This window comes from Mesocricetus auratus, unplaced genomic scaffold (assembly GCF_017639785.1).
Source record: "Mesocricetus auratus isolate SY011 unplaced genomic scaffold, BCM_Maur_2.0 Super-Scaffold_100009, whole genome shotgun sequence".
Taxonomy (NCBI): Eukaryota; Metazoa; Chordata; class Mammalia; order Rodentia; family Cricetidae; genus Mesocricetus; species Mesocricetus auratus.
In genome coordinates, this window is record NW_024429193.1 from 68,261,789 (window position 1) to 68,282,195 (window position 20,407).

General features: G+C 52.1%; 1 protein-coding gene across 5 annotated transcripts in view; it reads left to right on the plus strand.

Moving 5' to 3' along the window:
* The window catches only part of Kirrel1 (kirre like nephrin family adhesion molecule 1), a 97,942-nt gene that overhangs the window by 63,553 nt on the left and 13,982 nt on the right, over positions 1-20,407 (plus strand). For all 5 annotated transcript variants that reach the window (XM_040752556.1, XM_040752553.1, XM_040752551.1 and 2 more), the window contains 2 exons: positions 16,313-16,477; positions 18,138-18,287. In XM_040752556.1, coding sequence (XP_040608490.1) covers positions 16,313-16,477; positions 18,138-18,287 — 315 coding nt within the window. The remainder of the gene's footprint in view (positions 1-16,312; positions 16,478-18,137; positions 18,288-20,407) is intronic.

Genomic DNA, 20,407 nt, shown 5'->3' on the forward strand with positions numbered 1-20,407 from the left:
GAGCAGTGCCCAGAGGGAGTTCTGCTCCAGAGTCAGGCGGCATCAGGTAGGAAGCAGCTCCAGAGCAGCTCAGTACCTGTCAGCGCCCTCCCCACCTCAGTCTCCTGTCAGCGCCCCCCCACCTCAGTCTCCTCAGCGCCCCCCCACCTCAGTCTCCTGTCAGCGCCCCCCCACCTCAGTCTCCTCAGCGCCCCCCACCTCAGTCTCCTCAGCGCCCTCCCCACCTCAGTCTCCTCAGCGCCCTCCCCACCTCAGTCTCCTGTCAGCGCCCCCACCTCAGTCTCCTCAGCGCCCTCCCCACCTCAGTCTCCTGTCAGCGCCCTCCCCACCCCAATCTCCTCAGCGCCCTCCCCACCCCAGTCTCCTGTCAGCGCCCTCCCCACCCCAGTCTCCTGTCAGCGCCCTCCCCACCCCAATCTCCTCAGCGCCCTCCCCACCTCAGTCTCCTGTCAGCGCCCTCCCCACCTCATCCTTCCTGTCAGCGCCCTCCCCACCTCAGTCTCCTGTCAGCGCCCTCCCCACCCCAATCTCCTCAGCGCCCTCCCCACCTCAGTCTCCTGTCAGCGCCCCCCCACCTCAGTCTCCTGTCAGCGCCCTCCCCACCTCAGTCTCCTGTCAGCGGCCCCCCACCTCAGTCTCCTGTCAGCGCCCTCCCCACCTCAGTCTCCTGTCAGCACCCCCCCACCTCAGTCTCCTCAGCGCCCTCCCCACCTCAGTCTCCTGTCAGCGCCCTCCCCACCCCAATCTCCTCAGCGCCCTCCCCACCCCAGTCTCCTGTCAGCGCCCTCCCCACCCCAGTCTCCTGTCAGCGCCCTCCCCACCCCAATCTCCTCAGCGCCCTCCCCACCTCAGTCTCCTGTCAGCGCCCTCCCCACCTCATCCTTCCTGTCAGCGCCCTCCCCACCTCAGTCTCCTGTCAGCGCCCTCCCCACCCCAATCTCCTCAGCGCCCTCCCCACCTCAGTCTCCTGTCAGCGCCCTCCCCACCTCAGTCTCCTGTCAGCGCCCTCCCCACCTCAGTCTCCTCAGCGCCCTCCCCACCTCAGTCTCCTGTCAGCGCCCTCCCCACCTCAGTCTCCTGTCAGCGCCCTCCCCACCTCAGTCTCCTCAGCGCCCTCCCCACCTCAGTCTCCTGTCAGCGCCCTCCCCACCTCAGTCTCCTGTCAGCGCCCTCCCCACCTCAGTCTCCTGTCAGCGCCCTCCCCACCTCAGTCTCCTGTCAGCGCCCTCCCCACCTCATCCTTCCTGTCAGCGCCCTCCCCACCCCAGTCTCCTGTCAGCGCCCTCCCCACCCCAATCTCCTCAGCGCCCTCCCCACCTCAGCCTTCCTGCAGGCAGCCTGCACAGCACAGGGCTGGAAAGCAGTTAGAGGCAGAAGATGTCTCCTATTCTGCCAAGCGACTGGAGCTGACAGCTTCTGTCTGCTCAGACTTGCCTCTGTTTGTCTTCCTCAGTCTCACTGCTCTCTGTCCAACATCAGATTCCTTTGCCCAGAGCCTCACATCCTCGTAACAGACCCCAGACCCCTCTTTACTCCAGGGCTTAGGACCAAACCACTGGAGCGGTAATAACCATGTTAGCCTGAGAGTCTAGGGGTCTGCGTTTCTAGTGTGATGTGGCTTCCAGGCTATTTCTCTCCCCTTAACGGCCGCTGCGGTTTAGAGCACCCATCCAGGTATGTGGGGGTAGGAAAATATGGGGTGAAGTAAAGTTGGAGATGGGCACAGTGGCCTTTGGGCTTAGGACGGGGATGAATAAGAGCGGGAACCTGGGGTCAGATTCCATGTTAGGTTACCTGTAAGATGCGGGTGTGCTAAGGATTTTAGTGACTCGGTAAACATCTTTTAATCACCCAAGCTGTTCTTGGCACTGAGGTGGCCTCAAGACAAACAGTCTACTCAAGACTTGCTGTCACGATTGGTTTAAGAAGCATTCGCGTTGGGGTTGAGGGTGGGCTAGAGACTGAAGCAGGGATATGTAGCCATCGAGGTGGCAGGGAAGCGGGTTCTGTGTAAGTTTCCTTCTTCCCAAGCTCTGCTTAGTTCTTTTCTCCCAGTGCTTACTCAAGCTTGTCTCTGCTGCCCACGGCTTGCAGGACTTACTGAAATCCTTTTAATGACTGTGACCATCTGCTACCCCTCCCAGCTATCAGCCCTTCCCCCCCCTCTCCTCCCGCTTCCCCGGCAGGGTGTCTGCCTTCCTGGGGCTGAGTCTCCGAGTCTCACCTCTTATTTTTAATCTGCTTAGAGTCTCTAGGACGACCTACTTGCCCCCATCCCTTCCTCCTTCCCCTCACCACTGCCCCGTGTAGCCCCAGACTCTCACACTTGGACTTCTTTACACACACGTGAGATCCTCTGTCTTTACTGAGAGTGCGTTTTCACCCCACTCAGGGCACCTGGTGTCCCCGGTGTGTCCTGCTGACGTCCCCTTTCTTCCATTACTGGAGTCATAGGAGCCACGCCCGAACCCCCCCCATCTCTGCCGTTTCACGCTGCTGTCTTCCTCAGGCCGTTTCCTCAAGCACACTCCCACCTCATCCTTTCTCCCCACCTCTGCATCTGGGACAATATCCAATGGTCGCCTTCATTGACCCTTTAAAGCAGACCCCTCCAGGAATCATGTGCACCCAACCAGGAGCAGGTAGTTCTGCGTGGAGCAGTCACTTCCAAGGGACACGGGTGAGCAGGAATGCTGGAATGAGGCAGAGAAACATTTCTTCTTTTGTTCCCAGTGAAGAGACACGACCGCTAAGTTCTGTGTGGGAAGTGGGCAGACGAAATACCGATATTTCAGAAGGAAGGAAGTTTGTTCCAGAACCCTCTGAGCAAAGGTCAGACTGCTCCTACTTTCCATTTTAGAAAACTCTGCAGTCCACCCACTGAGAGCCTGGGTTAGAGGTCTCCACCCAGCCCCTCCTTGACCCCGCCTTTGCTCTCAGGACCATCCTGTGATCCTTGGAGAACTTCGGCTCCCATGTGTTAATCCATCGACCCATGCATCCGAGGACTGTGGGCTCGATTGACTCTGATGACAAGGAAAGCAGGGCTTGTTTGTTGGAGCGCACTGCACCCTGCCCCGCCCCCTCAGAGATACTTCAAGGGGAGTATTGGCTTATCCAGGAAACACGGTGCTAAATGTGTTGAGAGACTGCTGTCATAAGACATCAAAGGAGCCTCTTGATGTGGAGGGTTGGGCAGCTAAATCAAAAATCACTAAGTTATTTCAGGGCCCAGAGACTATGGAAATGGAGAGAGAAGAGACCTCCCCTCCTTGGGGCAACAGAGGGTTATAATATATATAATACATAATATCATATATATATATATATATACACTATCAGTAAGAAAGAATCAGATGCAGGGAACAGATGTGAAGGAAGTTGGCTGCATCCTGGAGGATGCTCCCATGCTGTGTCTGCATCTTCTCTGCCGTGGGCCCCAACAGGCTCCAATCTGAAACCTTTGATGATGAAGAGGCTCTTTGGAACTCCAGATTTTGAATCCAAGCAGTCTCAGATTGATGCCTCTATGAATTCTTGCCATATACCCACAATCTGTTGTCACTGTGTCCCCATCATGTGGTAAGATAAACTATTTTAGCCTTCTTGGTTCACCTTTGCCCTTGGGACATGTGTGTCCCATTTAACAAGCAAACTGAAGCAAGCAAAGGAAGAAAGATCAGTGTCGCGTCTGCTGCGTGGCCTGTGTCCGAGAATGTGCGGAGGGTGTCGGGGATTGACAACACAGAGACTCGTTCAACGATGTAAAGAAAACTTTAAGCAGGCTCCAAAAAGGTTCAAGAAAACTTCCCAAGAAAGGCCCCCACCAGAGAAGCTTCTGCTCTCTCTTCTCCCCTGGCTGGTTCTGCTCTGACCCCAGAAACTGATCTGGGCGTGTCAGAAGAGGCGGTTAGTCTTTGGACAAGGTCAAGGTCAGGGCGGATTCCGTGGGCAGGCCTTTTCCAGGAACTTAATGCCCCCAGGCATTGTATTGTTTTTAGTAAACATGTTTTTAGTAAACATTGTCTTACAGCTGCCTACTCCCAGGCAGAAGGGGAAGTGGGTCTCTGCTCAAGGTCTGGTGTTCCCACAGATCAGGAACAAATACAAAAAGTTGCTTACATGGCTCCCTGCCCTGGAGTCCTCAGCCAATCTCTGAGCCTTCTTCCCTCTGTGCAGGCTGCTGGGGCCCTGTTCTACCACGGTTGGTTTTAGAGCCGGCCCCCCCCAGGCTCCCCCAGGTCCCTGCAGCAAATTAACATTCCATGCCTCTTATGCGTGTAGAGTGAATAGTTAGATGGATCAATTCCACAGCCCGTTGGCACTGCTTTCACTCTACTCAAGATTGATCCAGATAACCTCAGCTTGGGGCTTCTGGAAGTGCCTTTGTGGAGAATCTTTTTAATGGAGATTAATTGGAAAAGCTCTTGGTTTTAGGAAGAAGGTTCTGGTGATGACATATCAGCTCGTGTGTGTGTGTGTGTGTGTGTGTGTGTGTGTGTGTCTGTCTGTCTGTCTGTCTGTCTGTCTGTCTGTCTATGTCTCTGTGTGTGTCTTTGTGTGTGTGTGTGTGTGTGTGTACAAAAAGGGACTATAGCTATAGTTAGTAGGCCTAAGAAACATGAGCCTTACTCCAAATGAGGAACAGGTCAAACATGTGACAAAATTAGGTATATTTATTCATTCGGTAAATATCCATTAAGATATTTGAGCAGGAACTGCTAAGGTTCTAAGATCCATACACCCATGCTTGCGGTTGTAGGGGAAACCTTACCGCTGCTCACTAAACGCACTGCCAAGCTTTCATCTCTTCACCACCATTGGTTAGTTAGTACTGTCTAGCATGACACTGATGGAATCTTCAGCCCTTAACTGGTTATCACCTCCTCCAGCTCCCCTGTAGAATATGATAGCAAGGACAGCTTCCTGTTTCTCAGCATGTCCATTCCAATGCCTGTCTTCAAGGACACAGTAGCAGGGCTAAACTATTTCTAGGATCCTGAATGAATGTTCTTTTCCAACTGCCCATGCCTTTTGTCTTCTGAGAACATTTTGTTCTCCCTTTTCTCCCTCCTGTCCAATATAACTCCTGTACAGTCCTCAAAGTCCAGCATAGAGACCCAACAGTTCTTCAAGGATTCTTCCTATAACCTCAGATATTTTTTTTCTATTCTGTTTTACACTATAGTGTCTACAGGCTGAAGGTTCCATATGTTGTTCCCTTTTGGTGAGACATATCAGTGTGTGTGTGTGTGTGTCTAGTGGATTTCTAGTGGGCAAGGGCAGGTCTACCAGGTCTTTGCATCCTGAGTCCAGGACAGTGCCTGGTAGGTAGTTGGCACTCAATAAATACTTGTTACAATAATAAATGTATATTTAGTTGATATAATTATTAATGAACACCACTGAATAAGTATTATTGAGAAACCATGGTATGCAAGGCTAGTTATTTCAGAAGATAAATATCTGTTATATTTGTTATTCCAAGGGGTTTTCTATCTTGTCATCAGAACACAAACCCAGAATAAATTACAGAATGGTTACAAGTCTAAGTGAGACTTGTTTCTGTCCAAGGCCCAACACTATTATATTGAGGTCTTAGTGGCTATAGGTTAAATATCTATCCTTCACTTGGTCTTGACTTCTCTCTTAGATCATCGTTGACCTGTTCTTTTCCCCTTAGATGCCACAATTCATAGTTCCTTTCCTTTACATTTAAAATCTACCTTGATTGAACCATCATGGATTGATTATTTGATAGGTGTTTACCTAAAGCAAAAAGAAAACAGAAATCATAAGTCTACCCAGAGTTCTCTAGAATTCTACTGAGAGACAGCCATCCTGCTTCATCCCTGATGCCTCCAACGATGGGGGTGCACTGCTTGGTACTTTTAGAAAGTTTGATCTGGTGGTGGTAGCACCCATCTGTAATCCCAGTGTGGTAGTTTGAATGTAATTGGCCCCTGTAATTCCATAATATAGGGAGCGGCGCTATTAGGAGGTGTGGCTTTGTCAGAGGGATTGCATACTGTGGGGGCGGGCTTTGAGGGTTCATATACTCAGGATGCCGCCCAGTGTGACAGTTGATTTCCTATTGTCTGTGAGATATAACATTCTCAGCTCCAGGACCGCCTCTTCTCGTACGCCTTGATGTCCCACCATGATGAACTGAATCTCTGACTGTAAGCGAGCCTCCACAGTTAAATGTTTCCTTTGTAAGAGTTGCCGTGGCCGTGGTGTCTCTTCACAGGAGTAGTAAATCCTCACAGACACCCAGCTTTTGGGCACCGAGTCAGCAGGGTTGAAAGTTAAAAGCTTTCCTGACAAGCTGAGTGAGACTTGTCTCCAAAGAGAGAAAAGAGAATTCAGAAAGCCCTTATGTAACTAGAATGCTCTGTTCCAAAGAATCCACAGTCATTAATGTGTTTCTCTATCTTATGCAGAAGTACAGTCGTGGGGTCTTGAGACACACCCAGGTTGTGCTCATGCACAGAATGTCCTCCACCTTTTACAACTGTTCGGGTGAAGAACCAAGTCAAGTGCTCATGGAGTTAAGACCCATGTCTTCCTTCCTCTATTGGTTGATCCTGCTCATAGATGCAGATTATCCATCTAAAAGGGCTAGAGCCACCTGCAAAGGACTTCTGTAATAATGGGTTGACGATTCTAGGAGATTAGTGTTTCCCCCGGATCTGCTGGTGGTGGGAATGTAAGAAGCCTCATAAACTCGGAAGCAGAGGCTTACTCTCAGGAATGCTAGCCTGGCATCCCAAGACCTGGGCTTCCTTCTGGCTTTTTCAGTGCCTAAGTGAAGGAAAACTTCTTATTCTTGTCTAGACCCCTCTGAGTCTCTGAATTGAGACTTTTATTTTGGAAAATATTACTAAAAGTTCCAGAAAAATCTCCATGGAGGGACCTAGCCTACATTTCTTCCTAGGCTTCAAGCCTGTAGGGGACTCAGGTGTCACTGTGACCCTGCTAAGTTCCTTACAGCGATAACTAAGAATGTTCAAACAGGTAGAGGTGGGCTTTCTGGGCAGAACCAGCACCCCGGGGACTCGTGTGCCCAAGAAAACGGCTTCCACGGAAGAGGGACCATGGGGCTAGAACCAGGAAAGTATGTGTGTGCCGAGGCAGGGGCAGGCAGGCAGGGAACGAGATGTAAATGTCCGGAGAGTGAGACTTCGACCTGCTGAGTACCTTGTAGAAGGGTGCCAGGTTTGGACGGTGATAGGCAGGGACCTTCTGAACTCTCTCCTTGTATAGTCCTCTCAAGAGTAGCTCCTGTGCTCAAAGACATCCCTCCTTTCTCTGGCCTAAGACATCAAAACCTTGAGATGAGGACGTGGGGTGGTGATGTGCCCTCATGCCCACCTTCCCTTGGCTCCCATCTCTGGGACCTCCCGTCTTACTAAGGCTTCCCTGCTGCTGTCTTCCCTCTCCTTTCTTCCCCCCGACGGTCCTCAGCACTTTCTTGAGATTTGCTTTGCGTCGTTTAATCTCTCAGGTCTTCCTTCAGTGCCTGAGCGCTTCCAACAGGATTCTCTACCCCGTCTGGCTGTTCTATCCGCGCAGGGACAAGCACACACTGTGCTATACCCAACTCTGTAAAGGGGACTCTGTAATTGGAGGCTAGTTCCGAAACCACCAGGGATTTGCAGGTTTTTCCCTGTGCCCCATGATTCCTACTCCCACCCTGTTTATTTCTTCTAAATAAAGGGGTTTGGGCTGCATTTTTACCAGTGCCCTTTCCAGTCCTAACCTCTGGGCGCTGCTCCTCTTTTTTTTCCTAGCAGATGGCCTTGGGGACCTAGGCTTTTTATTTTTGGATCCACCTCAGGGGCTGTGCGTGTTCAGGGTTCTATTTCTGATTTATTTCTCTCTCTTGCCCTTTTCTGTCCTTATATTTTTTCTCTCTCTTTTGTAACATAGTATCACTCAGCTCGGCCCTTTCCTTCCTTGCCTAATGTTAATTCTTTTTTCTGAGATGGTCTCATGCATTCCAGGCTGGCCCCGAACTTGTTATGTAGCTGATGCTGGCCTTAAAATCCTGATTGCCTTTCCTCTGTCTTCTGAATTCTGGGAGGATAGACATGTACCGCAGTGCCAGGCTTTCTGTGGCCCTGGGACGGAGCCCTGGGCATTCATGTTTACATGCGAGCGCTCCACCAACTCATCTGCGGTCTTAGTTTTAGTCTTCTAGTTCACCCCCGCTTCTCCCGCCTTCATGGCCCAGATGGAGTGGAGAGCAGAGGTCCCGTTGCTCACCGTCTCTCGTCTCTCGCTTTCTCTGTCCTTGTTCTAGTTCCCCCGTTCCTTCGTCACCCATCTGAGCTGGGTCCTCGCTCGCCACCTGCCTCTCCTCCCTCCCCTGCCCACTGGAGCCAAATGGATATTCAGGGTTTTCGGTTTGATTTTTGCAGAGCCAGACACTGGGCCCTGCCGTCCCTTTCCGCTTCTGCCTGCTGTACCTGCTACAGCCAGCCCCACTTGGCTCTCCGTATCATTGTACATAAAACATTGTCAGGGCTCCCTGCCAGGCCGTATTTGCACAGAGCTGTCAGATTGGGTCTGGCCCAGGTACCTAGGGGCTGGAGGCCAAAACGGAACAGGTGGGACTGTTTCTAGCCACACCTGCCAGCCTTTTTCACTTGAAGAGCAGTGTCCCTGTGAGCTGGCCTGGACTAGCGAATGGCCTCAGAGTCCATGCTGGCCTTCTCTCTCTCCTCTGTTGATTCACTGAGAGCCTGTGGGAGGGAATACACAAAGAATAGCCTCTGCCTCCTAGGCTGGGTACCCCATTTGGGTCCTCTCTGCCACTGTCCTGTTGTCACAAAGCCATCAGCTGTCCCCATATCCTGCAGGAAACACTAGGATAAACCCAGGCTCATAGGCTCCCTTTAGTCTGAAGGAGAGTGGGCATGTAGCCTCAAGGCTTGGCCATGGTGTAGACAAACAGGAGGCAGGGACGATGAACTCTTAGAACCTGGGTCAGGGGGCTCCTGTGGCCGAATTACTCAGCCCCTTCCTGTTATACCTGAGGAAGCTACTGCCCAGAGGAGTGGTGTGTCTTCCCGAGAGTTACGCAGGTTGGTGACAAAGCCAAGACCAGGTCTACCCACACCTCTTTGGCTTCTGGTCCATGGGTTTCCTGCCTCTTCCGGCAGAGCTGTGTGGAGCCTGTCCCTCACCCTCATCCTGCCCCTTGTATTTCAGGGCTCTTTCCTGGCTCTTTGGGAGACTGATCCACTGGTCCAGACCTAAAAACCTCTTTTCCTGTCACAGCAGATACCAGCCGGCCTCTGCAGTCTGCTCCAATGCATGGAAACAGGCCAGGCTGTGTGGCCATTTGCAAAACCCCATCTGGTGCCTGGAAAAAGTGTCCTTTGGCTTTTCTCTCTACCCTCCCTCCCCATCCCCACCAGCTTTAGAGGTAGGCATTGGAGTCCTGTGGCCATACAGGTTGTGTGGAAGAGAAGGGCCTGGAAGGAAGAGGGTGGGGAAGAGGACATTTGAGGCCCCTACCACCTGAGTTTTTTTCACTCAAAGAGGGAGGTGACACTGGGGGACTCTAGGCAGGATGGTGGATGCTGAGATAATTCTGGCTGTGGTCTGTTCCTTGAGCTCTTCACCGTCTACCCATAGCACCTGATGGAGGAATTAACCATTCCTCCAAACAAGTCGATACGTTTTCCAACTCGCAAAGTGAAGCTTCATCCGCCAGAGGAGGAGGCCATGGGTGCACAAGACGCTCGCACCCATTTTAATGTTTAGGACTCCAGACAGAGTTCAGCCGAGAGCAGAAACAACAGGCCTCGATTCTTCCTGCCTGCTCAGCTGGGGTGAAGCCTCTTTCCTGGAACTTCCAGTCTGAGGGTCTGCTTCGGGGTGTCGGACGGCTCTCTGCTCTTTTCCGTTATCTCTCCTCACTCTGGCCATCAGCCTTGTCTGTGACCTTCCTCCTCCCCCTCCTCCCCTCCGTCCTCTTCCTCCTCCTCCATCAGAAGGACAAATCTTTGTCCTTTTTCCCTTCCTTTGCTGGCCCATCCCAAAACGTGAAACCCTCTTTCCTCAGAGGATTCACTGTGGAAGGCTCTGTGGTGGCTGTGAGTGAATGTCTGGGATGAGGAAGGAAGTCCCGTCAGGATGAGGAGAGGGAGGGACAGGAGATTGGAGAGAGTTAGTTCCATCTGAAAGCTGTCAGTGTGAATCAAAGGCTCCCCTTTGAACAGCAGCATGGTCCGGAGTGGTGAGCTCAGGGACCGCTTCAGCCCAGGGGGTTCATTACTGCTCTTTGATAAATCCAGGGAGACGGGGCTCAGCCCCCGCCATCCGTCTCTCCTGCTGCTTAGCTCCCTGGCTCCTGTGTGCTTGGTTGGCCCCATTCTCTCTGGTCCTGGTTGGTCCTGTCAGGCTAAGCTCTGGGAACATGACCACCAGGGCACGGGCTCCAGAACAGGGAGCAGACTGGTGCCCATGGGCACAGACAGCTGTGTCCTCACACGCAAGGATGCGGAAGGGGTGTTCACGTGGGCAGGAAAATGAGCACGTGGGCTTGCTCATTCCTGCCCACGTGTGACCTCGTGAAGTCTATGGCTGTGAGAAGTTATACACATGTCCATCATATCAAAGGTTTAGGGGCCGATTCCTAATTCTCCATCAAAAACAGGGTTTGAGGCCTACGGGTGTGAGTTCAGTGGTATAACTTTGCCTAGCATGCATGAGTACTTGGGTTCGAAGCCCAGTGCCAGGAAAAAAAAAAGCAACAATAAAAAGAGGTCTGACCTCTCTGTCCTTGCTAGGCTCAGCAGAAACAGGAGATTGGATATTTGTTCATGAACAAAGACTGGCTTGGCCCTGGCCCCCAGTGCTGTGATGACAATGGAGAAAGGGACTGAAGGACAGGCCTGGGTCATGAGGAAAGGGGAAGAATGTATTAGATGAGGGAATAAAGAGATAACATCAGGAGTATAGAGGCCTGGGGACCAGCCTCTGGCCCAGGGGGGCCCAGGAGAAGACAACAGCCAGGCTACCAAGATAGCATTTGGGGAGAACTTGGTGTCTTCCTGAGCTTACTGTGTCCCAGCCTTAGCATTTGTGAGGCTCAGGGAAGCTCCTTGGTGTCTCTGAGCTGTGATTTCTTATTATGAGCAGTGACTACCCCAGTGTCTTTGAGGTTTTCTGTCCTCAAGCTTGGTAAAAACAGTACCAGTGTGTCTACGGACAGCAGCAAGTCTTTCACGTGCTGAACCTGTTTACCAACACGCGCGCACACACACACACACACACACACACACACACACACACACACACACACACACACACTTGTATGTACTGCTGGCCGTCATTGATGGCTTAAAGACTGTTTTTGTTTGTTTGTTTGTTTTGTCACTGAAACTCCCTGGGCTCAGGAGAGCTACTCTGGCCTTGGGTACCACTCACTGTTCCCCCACACAGTAAGATCAAACTTCTCCTGTGCTTACGTAACGTGCAAGGCAAGTGCGACAGGCTGTGGGGCCAGACTTGAGTACTGCTGTCTATCCAAGAGGTAAACAGGGTGGAGAAGCAGAAGTCAGAAATGGCCAGTGGGTAGAATTTAAGGCTACCAGTAGCTCTTGTCCAGGCTGAGGCATGAATCCAATTCATTTACGAGACTAGATATTCCTAGAATGTGACAGAATACCAAGAATGGCGACTATGGAACTGAGAAGGCTGTTTTTATCTCATTTCTACCAGACGATAATTCCCCTTTCTTTAAAATGCAGGTAATAACTACCACTGTGTAGCGGATTATAATGCTAGGAACAAAGTCTGTAAGACATCAGAGTGGCACGCAATCAGCATTTTATAATTGGAGGTATTTATTATTACGGAGCATTGCTAGACTGAATGAACAGAAATGGTAAATCAAAACCTCTGTTCTCAGAGGCTTCCAGGAGAGTGGGGAGACAAAGCACACATGAGTAGCTTTTAATGCAAGGCAGGTTGTAGTGTGTGCTCTAACCAGAAGCCCAGACAGCACCAGGAGAATAAAGGAAGGAGCCATTTTGAGTCTGAGGCTAGAAGAGGTGCGAAGGGTTGACCGTGAACTTGGAGGGAAGGCAATCTGGGAACAGGGCAGGGTGATGACGGCAGGGGGTCAGGGTCCTCCAGCTCCCATGCTCGCAGGCAGGCAGCGTCCTGTAGCTCCCATGCTCTTTATAGGCTAGCAGGCAGCAAAGAGCTCTGCCGTGTTCCTGCTGCTGTACTCCCAGGTTCGACTAGGGTCCCTCTTACCTCTCCAGTGTGGATGTCTCCTCCGCTTCACTCTGTTCTCCCCGGCTGAGTCTCCAGATATCCCGGTGGAGGTAGGAAAGAGAGGTTGCTCAGACAGAGGGACTTAGCAGGTAACTGAAGGAAAGGCTGAGCCGGCCTCACCCCTGCAGGCCCCTGCCTCTCTGCTCTTGATCTCTTTTGGTCTGTAGCTCTCCGCCGGCCTCACCCCTGCAGCCCCCCCCCGGCCTCTCTGCCCTTGATCTCTCTTGGTCTGTAGTTCTCCGCCGGCCTCACCCCTGCAGGCCCCCCCCCCCCGCCTCTCTGCCCTTGGTCTCTCTTGGTCTGTAGCTCTCCGCCGGCCTCACCCCTGCAGCCCCCCCGGCCTCTCTGCCCTTGGTCTCTCTTGGTCTGTAGCTCTCCGCCGGCCTCACCCCTGCAGCCCCCCCCGGCCTCTCTGCCCTTGGTCTCTCTTGGTCTGTAGCTCTCCGCCGGCCTCACCCCTGCAGGCCCCGGCCTCTCTGCCCTTGGTCTCTCTTGGTCTGTAGCTCTCCGCCGGCCTCACCCCTGCAGCCCCCCCCGGCCTCTCTGCCCTTGGTCTCTCTTGGTCTGTAGCTCTCCGCCGGCCTCACCCCTGCAGCCCCCCCCCGCCTCTCTGCCCTTGGTCTCTCTTGGTCTGTAACTCTCCGCTGTCTTCCCTTGCACCTTGGTCCCTTTAAGACTCTACAGACATCTTTGTCTTTAGGGTCTTTCCTTGCTCCTTTCTCTTCTGCCTTCGTGTGGATGTCTGTCCTTGGCTCTATTTCTCAGCGTTCGTCTCAGTACCTCTGTGTGTGTGTGTGTGTGTGTGTGTGTGTGTGTGTGTGTGTGTGTGTACATACATGTATGTATCTCTTCGTTGTGGCTGTCTTGCCTCATCTGTGATGGAGTCTGAAGGTTGGGAGGGAGCAGGATCAAAGTGGGAATTCACTTTAAGACGCCACCAGAAATGTGAGGCCTTGAGTTGATGCTGCAGTAAGAGGCTAGCTGGCCTGTGCTCACCTGTCTGTGGCCAGGCCCTTTCTGGTTCTTTCTCTGCTTTGCTATGCTGTGTTGGTTCTGTTCCTGGACATGGATGAGGATGTGTGCATAGACCCAGACATAAGGATGGGGCTGGGATTCTTTTCCTCTCTGTTCAGAGCAGGCTCCCCTAAGCTTAGCTGGCAGCTCCGGCACGCAGGTCCCCGGAGACACACTTGAGTTGTCTTGTGAGGCAGTGCAAGACAGTCATGGCAGATGCCCAGAAGAGGGGACTAATTGATGCCCAGAGAAGGGGGTGCTTTGCAGAGACCCGTGTGAAGAGCTGAAGGGTGACCTATACCCAGCTTATACAGAGTTTAGAGAACAGAACTGTTAGATCAGACTGAGTTTTTCCTAATCCTGAGTTGACTTAAGTACCACCCATGGCTTCTGGTCTGTCTCGTATGCTGTCTTGGCTGCAGGGCTGTTTGGGAACATGGAATGCTGCTTGTGACTTTGGTACAGAGAGTGGTCTTTCCATAAATTCAAATTCAGAAGAGTCCCTCCTTTCCTTCATCATCGGGCCACCCATCATTGCTTCCATTCTGTTTCTGAACCAAATTGCTTCAACTGGGGCTAGGTCAAAATTTATTTTACCTCAAATTTCACAGAAAAGCAGATACCACCCTTCTGTCACTCATTCCTAGGTTCCTGAAAGTGTCCCCAATGTGTACCTCTAGTTGTCTAACGGCTCAGGGGTGAATAATGGTCATAGCTATTTAGTAGGTACACGCAAAGGACTTTGGTAGGCCTAGAATCCACCTCCCCATATCTGGCTTCACAGCAGTCCAGAGACAGACATATCATCCTCAAGTAAGAAAATGCAGTTTGCAGGATAACTTCCCAGTTAGGAAGAGCTGCAGAGGGACCATGGGAACTTTAGTCTTCCCCTAAGCCAATCCTCCTAGTCTTTGAGCATGAGCAGAAAGGTTCTTTGGCAGTCTGTTCCAGACTTGTCATCTTCCAATGAGCTCACTCCAGCAAGACCCCTGTGTCCTGACTTCAGGTGCATCCCACTTCAGGGTCATTCAGCTCCTCATTGCAACTAAACATGCAGCCAGCTGCCCACTGTCCTCCGGGGACTCCAAGAAGAGGCCAGCCCTCGGCTTCATGTAGAAGAGCTATGACAGTCGGTCCAGACTCTGATGCAAGCTCACAGGCCACCCCATCACAAGTACTTGACTTGGGCTCTAGGGTCCTTGAGAAAGAGAAACAGAGTTTGGTGCACATAGCTTCACTAGAGAATGTGCGAGGATATGAATAAATTTAAATACTAATGAGCACAAATGCTTGAATTAATAACACTGGCTGCTCACCTGACCAATCCTTCCTGCAGGATCTCAGCACCTGCCATCCTTTTCTCCTTTAAGAGACAGGCTGGGGAATCGGGTCTGCAGAGTTGGGGAGTCACTTACAAAAAAGCAGATACCTGTTTTCTAACCTCCTGGCCCCATGCAGATCCAAAGAGCTGCATTGTTGCATTTAACCTGTGTCATGTACTGACCGACCGCCAGGTCCCAGGAGACCCAGAAAGAGGAGAGAGCTCCCGGCTCTGTGCTGTGAGAGAGAGGTTCCATTCTCAAGGCAGACACTCCCAACAACAAGCTGTCTTCCACCTCCTGATGACAAAAACATAAACATGATCCCTGACAGCTTTGGACAGGAAAACCCTGTAGCTAGAGCTGCCACAGCAGGACTGAGCGATGGGACAGGCTGTGCTTACACAAGGGGCTATGGAATCAACCTGGGAGACTTTCCTGAAAGGAGAATGTGGAAACAAATTTGGAAAGAAAGGAAGAAATGGAACTGGAGAGAAGAAAGGAGTGGATGGACTAGGATCTCGGGGCTGGGGTGTTGCTGGGGGACAGAGTGCCCTGTGTTTGATTCCAGAGCCAGAAGTGGGGAGAAGCCCACACACGGAATGAAAGGGAGGTCTTGACATGAGGAGGATGAATTGGGAAGTTGGGTTTGGGAGGAATTGGATTAGGGGGATGCTGCCTCTACAGACTCAGTGAGCTGGAGGAGAAGGTGAACCAGGAGTCTGAAGGTTGAAGGGAACTTATTTTGATTGCCTGGTGTGACCCATTGGAGCTATGGCGAGGACGCCTCGGATTTAACCCTTTGCTGACCCCTCATCAGTCCCTCTCCTTCCCTAGTGTAGGAGGCTAACGCCCGTGTTATGCTGTTCACAGTGTGCAGGCCTGCCCCACCACTGGGACCAGCCAGTGATGAAGCAAGCCTGCTGGTGGTGGCAAGAGAGAAGAAATCTGCAATCCAATTCCCTACTCCATTTAGGCTCCACAATTAAAGGCAATTACTCTGCAGTTCTCTAATCAAATGCTCCCGGCCAAGCTGCCAGCCAGGCAGCCATGTGTAGCTCCTGGAGCTAGAGGGAGAAGAGAACAAAGTCCCACACTGTCTCCACTCCCATGATGCAAGAGGCCGTGTGCATGCAGATGAATTGGTGTGTGCATCCCTGTGTTTCAGCCCTTGGGTCAAGGGTAAACACGTGGAACAGAGCCAGTGCGCCAAGAAGCGGGTTCAGGGCTGTTTGGCTTTGGATGAACTATCACCTTAGAGTTGTCTATGCACTCAAGTGTCATGTTGGACGCGGTAAAGCCAAACATCTGCTGGTCCATACTGCATGGGAAGGAAGAGATTGTGGCATAGCAGTCCCCTTTGTTATGAACGTGTCGCCCATGATCCTGAGAATCTAAGGGGAAGCAATGGATGCAGAAGAGGTTTAAAAAAAAAAAAACAGCCTTGGACCCAGATGGCAAGGGCTTGAAATCAAACCCTAGCTCTACTGTTCATTCAGTGGGTGGTCACTGGGTAAGTGATCGTTAAGCCCTCCAGACGTTAGACTTGTCCCTGGGGCCCTGAGAGGGAGCACGTGGCATCCTGGGGGGGAAGGCATGGCCTGGGTTGTAGGATGAGAGCTGAATCCTGCAAGGAGCCCCTTAGTGGAGCCCTCCTCACTCATCTCCTTATCCACTGCTAGCTTTCGCCTTGCCTGGGACCCAGACTCGCTTCAGCCAGGAGCCAGCTGATCAGACCGTGGTGGCCGGACAGCGGGCCGTGCTGCCGTGTGTGCTCCTCAACTACTCTGGGATTGTACAGTGGACCAAGGACGGCCTGGCTCTGGGCATGGGCCAGGGCCTCAAAGGTGAGTGGCGGGCTGGGACTGTGCCTTTCTTAGAGAGCATGCTACCGTGTGCAAGCCTTGAGTTTGAGCCTCAGCACAAGAGGAAAAAAGCAAGTGTGTGTGCATGTGTGTGTGTGTGTGTGCGTGTGTGTGTGACTGCTCAATCACCCAGCACTCAGAAATCCGTACTCTCAGCCGGGATCCCTGGACTTCCACCCATCCTTTCTTCTGAGGTCTCTCACTTGTACCCTGCAACTTCCGCTTTCTCGGGTTGTGTGTTGGCTCAAGAAAGGCAGCGTGTGTGAACTGGGAGACCAAGGGAGGCAGACCTTTACATTGAGAGCCGCAGACAGAGTCGGGGAGACACCATGGGGTGCGGCAGGGGTGCGGCAGGGGTGTGGCAGTCGGGTCAAGCAGGAGGTGCTGGGACAGCAAAGCCCGCTCCACCCCACTTAGGTGGCACACTCAGGAACCGCCTGCCCCTTTTCCCATTTTATTTCAGAAATGATAATAATTACCCTGGTTCTCCCTTCCCTGTCTGCCTTTTGAGTACCTCATGCTTTTCTCATCCTCCTATGTAGTCCATGTCTGCTTTGAGACCAACCTTTTGCTTTTAACATCAGCTTTTCTTGTTTAGTAATTCCATACACATTTGTTAAGCAAAGGCTACGTAGCCAGTGCTGAAAAAAAAAAAAAAAAACCATAAAGACTCAGCCAGCGGCAAAACCCCTAACTTCCTATATCCCAAAGCAAGCACAGAGATAAAGAGTCAAGATACCTGGCTGTCATTACACCTCAGCCCCTTGCCCACTGAATGACTTTCAGGAAACCACTTTGCCTTGGTTAGCCGATTTGTGAGGATCACATTGTTATCTGTGAAGCACCCCGGCAATGCAAGTGGGTGGGGGGGGGGCCGCACACTTCTGCTTGTTATTTTTGAGGGTGGTGAGATTATTTGCTGTTGGGTCCAGGTTGAGGGAATGTGCATGGCACACTCTATAAAGGAAAGAGATGAATTTCATGAATCTATTGTTGATGAGAGAGAAGATGAGAGAGATTGAGGTCAATAGACATGCGGTCAGAAGAATCCATAGCCTCTGGTGGGGGGGAGCAGCGGGGAGAGGGCAGTGGGCAGGAGATGGTGGGTGTGTGCAAGACAGACTAGATCCAGAGGCCTTCCCTGTGTCTTTGGAAGGAAGTAGAAATCTCGTTTGGGTCCTCCTTGGAGGATCCTGCAAACCTTGCTCATTCTCCTTCCCCCGGTAAGTGGGGATGAGGCCTTGTGAGCTGCACCGCGGTGCCCAGTAGGTGCTGAGACGCCTGCACTCAGAGCGCATGCGCACACACTGTCTGCTCTCCACTCTCCTGCCTGCCTGCCCACTCTCTTCTTCCTCTGCTGTCGTCGTGAGAGACGTTTACCTGCAAACAGCTATGGAGATTTCATACGCTCATCTCTCTCTGTTTATCCCTCACCATCCCCTCCCGCTTTATGGTCCCAACGTTATGGAGTCTTCATAGCCTCGCCTGCCAGTGGTGCCCGGGAGAGGGCAGGGTGGGGAGAGCTGGATGCGGCTTCTGCTTTGGCGAGGATCTGAGGAAATGATGAGGCCTGGCGGGAGGACAGCGTGGTCCAGGCCTCAAGACTGGGTCTCACTCTGGTCTCCCCGTTCTGTCCCTGCAGCCTGGCCACGGTACCGGGTCGTGGGCTCTGCGGATGCTGGGCAATACAACTTGGAGATCACAGACGCCGAGCTCTCTGACGACGCTTCCTATGAGTGCCAGGCCACAGAGGCTGCCCTGCGCTCCCGGAGGGCCAAGCTCACCGTGCTCAGTAATGACTCCAAAGCTGTTTCTCCCCTCTCCGGGTCCCTCTTCCATGTCCCAACCTTTTCCTCTCTAACTAGCCTCACCTCCCCCCCCCCACACACACACTGTCTCTACTCACCCTGGTTCTCTGTCAACAACTGCTTAAGGGAACTTCAAAATTTAAGTGAGTGGGGCTAGAAAGATGGCCCAGTGCTTAAGAGCGTTTGCTATTTTTGCAGAATGTCTGGGTTCAGTACCTGGCACCTACATCTGGTGGTTCACAACCACTGGTAACTCTAGTTTCAGGGGAATCTAATGCCTTCTTCTGGCTTCTGTAGCCACATGCTCATGTGTGGTACACAGACAAGCAGGCGTGTTTATAAACACACTCACGTGCCCACACACGCGTGCGTGATGCAAATTATACTTTCGAAAACTAAAAGCAGGTCAACAGTCGAGGCAGCTGTGCTATGTCAGCCTTTACTGGGCATTATGGTCTCTGTAAGACTGATATCCTTTGGTCCCACCTCTGCCCAGATCACGCTAAGAACCCAGAGCTCCATGTGAAATAGTTATACAGTACAGGACTCTCTGTGTTGAGGATGGTGATGGAGACACAGCCCATACTTTCCCTGATTTACATTGCAGTCAAGTTTGTTGTTTAGAGAACTTTCCTCGTTCCTCTCCATCTCTCTGCCGCCTCTGAACCCCAGACCTTCTCCCTTTCAGCCCAGCCTGCCTGGCTGTTCCTCTCCTGTCAGATGTCCCCTGGAATGAGCCTGGGGGGCTAGACCCAGGGGCGAGACTGTTTGCAGCTAGAGTGGCCACAGGGGGACAGAGTAGATGTCACTGTGGCAAGCCTTGGGCCATCCGAATGAGGAGAGCACTGTCCTCCACACGGAGCAAACGTGAAGCCAGCATCCCCCATCTTTAGGTCTTAAGCTCCCCCAACTCAGAAGCTTCCGGGCTTCTGTTGTGCTCTCTGGCTCGGACCCTTCTCCCTGTGAGTTCCTCTTCCCTTTTTCATCTTCTCTGTCCCTTTCCCTCCTCTCTGACCTCCATGACTCATCTTTGCCCTCCCTCCAGCAAGAAGTCATTGAAGTGGGGAGAAAGGAGTGAGTCTGTATCCCAAATTCCTTCCTCCCGGGGGAGGGGGAGGATGGGGACTCTGAGCAGTGGAAAGAGCTCCAGGCCGCTGGGAATCCGAAGCCCTGTGTTCAGGTCGTGCCTTGGTCATTTTTGTGCTGTGATCCTTATCACTGGCATGGAAATACGTCATCAGGCTATCAGCCTGCCCTCCCTCCCTCCCTCCCTCCCTCCCTCCTTCCCTCCCTTCCTTCCTTCTTTCCTTCCTTCCTTCCTTCTTCCTGAGATTTAATATTTTATGCTATTAAGGATTAAATGAAGTCATATGCACAGGTGCTTTAGTGAACAGGGGGTAAAATTTGGGGAAATGGTAGAAATTATTATTAATTGGCTTATGGTTTACAATTGACAGTTAGCTTCAACGACTTTGAGAAATTCTAGAGAAATGTGGGTTGGTGACAGGGGTGACAGACAGTCTTTGCCTGAATGAAGGGGACAGCAGCATGACAAGAGCAGAAAGACCAGTGAGGGGAAATGCTTTGCTCTCTTTGTAGCAGGGACCCAACGTCTCTGGGCATCTAGGGGCTCAGCTCAGTAGTGCAGTGGGGAGGTACAACTGTAGAGGGCGGGGCAGACCAGGAGACCATCCCTCCCCGTGTGAATGCTTCTCAAGTTTCTCCTGCTTCTAACCACAGCCTCGCCCCTGTCAGCAGGATGGTACGTACCAGGGAGCAGGGAGGAGGTGGGGAAGCCAGGACTGAGAGAGAAATGAGGTGGGCAGAAGCCAGATCCTTTCATCGTAGTAAAAGTACATTGTACACATCACAGGTACCCCTCACCCCGTACTCATGGGCTCCGTGGAGGGACTCTGTTGGGTCTCTGAGGGAGAAACAGACTCAGTATCCTTAGGGGCTCAACCACAGGACAGTAGAGGAAGGTGGCAGGATTTGAAGGACACTAATCTAAATTCCATCCCTTCTCCTCTCTGCCACTCCACGCACACACACTGAACAGAAAGCTGTGTCAGCAACTGTACCTGGAGCACACAGACCTTCATTT